At 54.5% G+C, this 2500-nt stretch overlaps 1 protein-coding gene across 1 annotated transcript in view; it reads left to right on the top strand.

The window, feature by feature from the left end:
• LOC308164787 (dedicator of cytokinesis protein 9-like) overlaps positions 1-2500 on the top strand; it is a gene marked incomplete at both ends in the record, with an annotated part of 93727 nt that overhangs the window by 90474 nt on the left and 753 nt on the right. The window contains 3 exon segments of the mRNA XM_080538815.1: positions 585-775; positions 1561-1661; positions 2126-2264. Coding sequence (XP_080394941.1) covers positions 585-775; positions 1561-1661; positions 2126-2264 — 431 coding nt within the window.

Below are 2500 nucleotides of genomic sequence, written 5' to 3'. Positions count from 1 at the left end.
GCTGTTGTTGAAAAGCAAATCTGGAGTCTCAACTTCAACTCTCAAGGTTTAGAAACCTCATCACGATTCTGTCTCATATACTCAATCAATGTCATTTTCTCTCTCTCTCTCTCTCTCTCTCTCTCTCTCTCTCTCTCTCTCTCCCTCCCCCCCCTCTCTCTCTTACTCTCTATTTCCTCCCCCTTCTTTCCCCTGTCTCTCTCCTCCATCCTATGTACCCCCCCACCCAACCGTAACCCTAACCCAACCCCCTAACCCTACCTCCACAACCCTAACCCCACCCCTCTCCAACCCTAACCCTACCCCCCAACCCTAACCCCTACCTCCACAACCCTAACCCCACCCCTCTCCAACCCTAACCCTACCCCCCAACCCTAACCCCTCCATCCAACCCTAACCCCTCCCTCCAACCCTATCACCTCCCTCCAACCCTAACTCTAACCTTACCCCCCCAACCCTAACTCTAACCTTACCCCCTCCACCTCCAACCCTCCACCCTCTCAAACTCCACCTTCACCCCCTCCACCCCCTCCCCCCCCCTCCACCCCCTCCCCCCCCCTCCACCCCCCCCCCCCCCCCCCCAGCCACCCACTGTTTCCCCTACGTGAAGAAGCGCATCGCGGTGATGTACCAGCACCAGACAGACCTGAGCCCCATCGAGGTGGCCATCGACCAGATGAGCTGCAAGGTGGCGGAGCTGCGGCTGCTGTGCTCCTCCCAGGACGTGGACATGATCCGCCTGCAGCTCAAACTGCAGGGCTGCATCAGCGTGCAGGTGGGGCGCGCACGCATGACCCACACGACACACAACACACGCACACACACACACACACACACACACACTCACACACACTCTCTCACTCTCTCTGTCTCTAAGACACACTCTCTCTCTCTCTCTCTAACGCACACTCTCTCTCTCCTTTTCTCTCTCTCTCTCTCTTTCTCATACTCTTTTTCTCACCCTCTCTCTCTCTCTCGCCACTCTGTCACTCACTCTCTCCCTTTCATACTTTCTCTCTCTCTCACCCTTTCTTTCTATCTCTCTCATCCTTTGTCTCTCTCTCTCTCATCCTTTGTCTCTCTCTCTCTCATCCTTTGTCTCTCTCTCTCTCTCTCATCCTTTGTCTCTCTCTCTCTCATCCTTTGTCTCTCTCTCTCTCTCTCATCCTTTCTCTCTTTTTCTCACTCTCATACTTTGTCTCTCTCTCTCTCTCATACGTTGTCTTTTTCTCACCCTTTCTCTTTCGCCCCCCTAACGTTTAGACTGACATAAGACACAAAGTGTAAAATCACCTTCATCACCAATCACCTCCCCCTGAGCGTGTTTATCCTGTGACCCAGTGATAACACACATGTCCCCCCCCCCCTCTCCCCCTCTCCTCCTCTCTCCTCCCCCCACCCCCCCTCCTCCCCTCCTCCCCCCCCCTCTCCTCCTCTCTCCTCCCTCCTCCCCCCACCCCCCCTCCTCCCCTCCCCCCCCTCTCCTCCTCTCTCCTCCCCTCCCCCCCCCCCCTCTCCTCCTCTCTCCTCCCTCCCCCCCCTCCCCCTCCTCTCCTCCAGGTGAACGCTGGACCCCTCGCCTACGCCAGGGCCTTCCTGGACGACAGCTGTGCCAAGATCTACCCTGACAACAAGGTCAAGCTGCTCAAAGAGGTGTTCAGGTACTAACCCTCACCCAGGCACACTGGCCACGCGTCCTCACAGAACAGAGACATAGCTCTCTACACCTTCACGTCCTGTTCTCTCTGTCTCTCTGTCTCTTTGTCTGTCTCTCTCTCTGTCTCTCTGTATCTCTGTCTGTCTCTCTCTCTCTCTGTCTCTCTCTCTGTCTCTCTCTGTCTCTCCCTCTCTGTCTCTCTTTCTGTCTTTCTCTCTGTCTCCCTCTCTCCTCTCTCTATCTCTCTCTCTGTCTGTCTCTCTCTCTCTCTGTCTCTCCCTCTCTGTCTTTCTCTCTGTCTCCCTCTCTCCTCTCTCTATCTCTCTCTCTGTCTGTCTCTCTCTCTCCCCCCCCCCCTCTCTCTCTCTCTCTCACCTCTCCCCTCCTCCCTCTACCTCCATTCTAGTCTGAGAGCATCCCATGAAGCCTGTGTTTAGTGTGTGTGTGTATTTGTGTATTTGTGTGCAGGCAGTTTGTGGACGCCTGTGGCCAGGCGCTGGGGGTGAACGAGCAGCTGATCAAAGAGGACCAGCAGGAGTATCATGACGAGATGAAGGCCAGCTACAGAGACCTGGCCAGGGAGCTGTCCGCCATCATGCACGAACAGGTAGGAAGAGAGAGGACCAAGAGTCAGACCTCTGGGATGTACACAGTCTTTGTTTTTTATCTGCTTAATAGTTTTATGTGCTTTCATCTGCTTATTAATTTTAGCTGCATTTGTTGGTTGTTTTTGTTGCCGCTTTGTTTTTGTCACTGACGTCACTCTCTCCTTCTTCCTTGTTGCTGGCGTGAGCAGATCGGATGGTAACGTCACGTGTGTTTAGTCAGGTTTAGTCTGGAGTG

This window comes from Nansenia antarctica (genome assembly GCF_963989245.1).
Source record: "Nansenia antarctica genome assembly, chromosome: 9".
Lineage (NCBI taxonomy): Eukaryota > Metazoa > Chordata > Actinopteri > Argentiniformes > Microstomatidae > Nansenia > Nansenia antarctica.
Note: the sequence above shows the minus strand (reverse complement) of the source record. Positions and strands in the feature narration are given on the sequence as shown.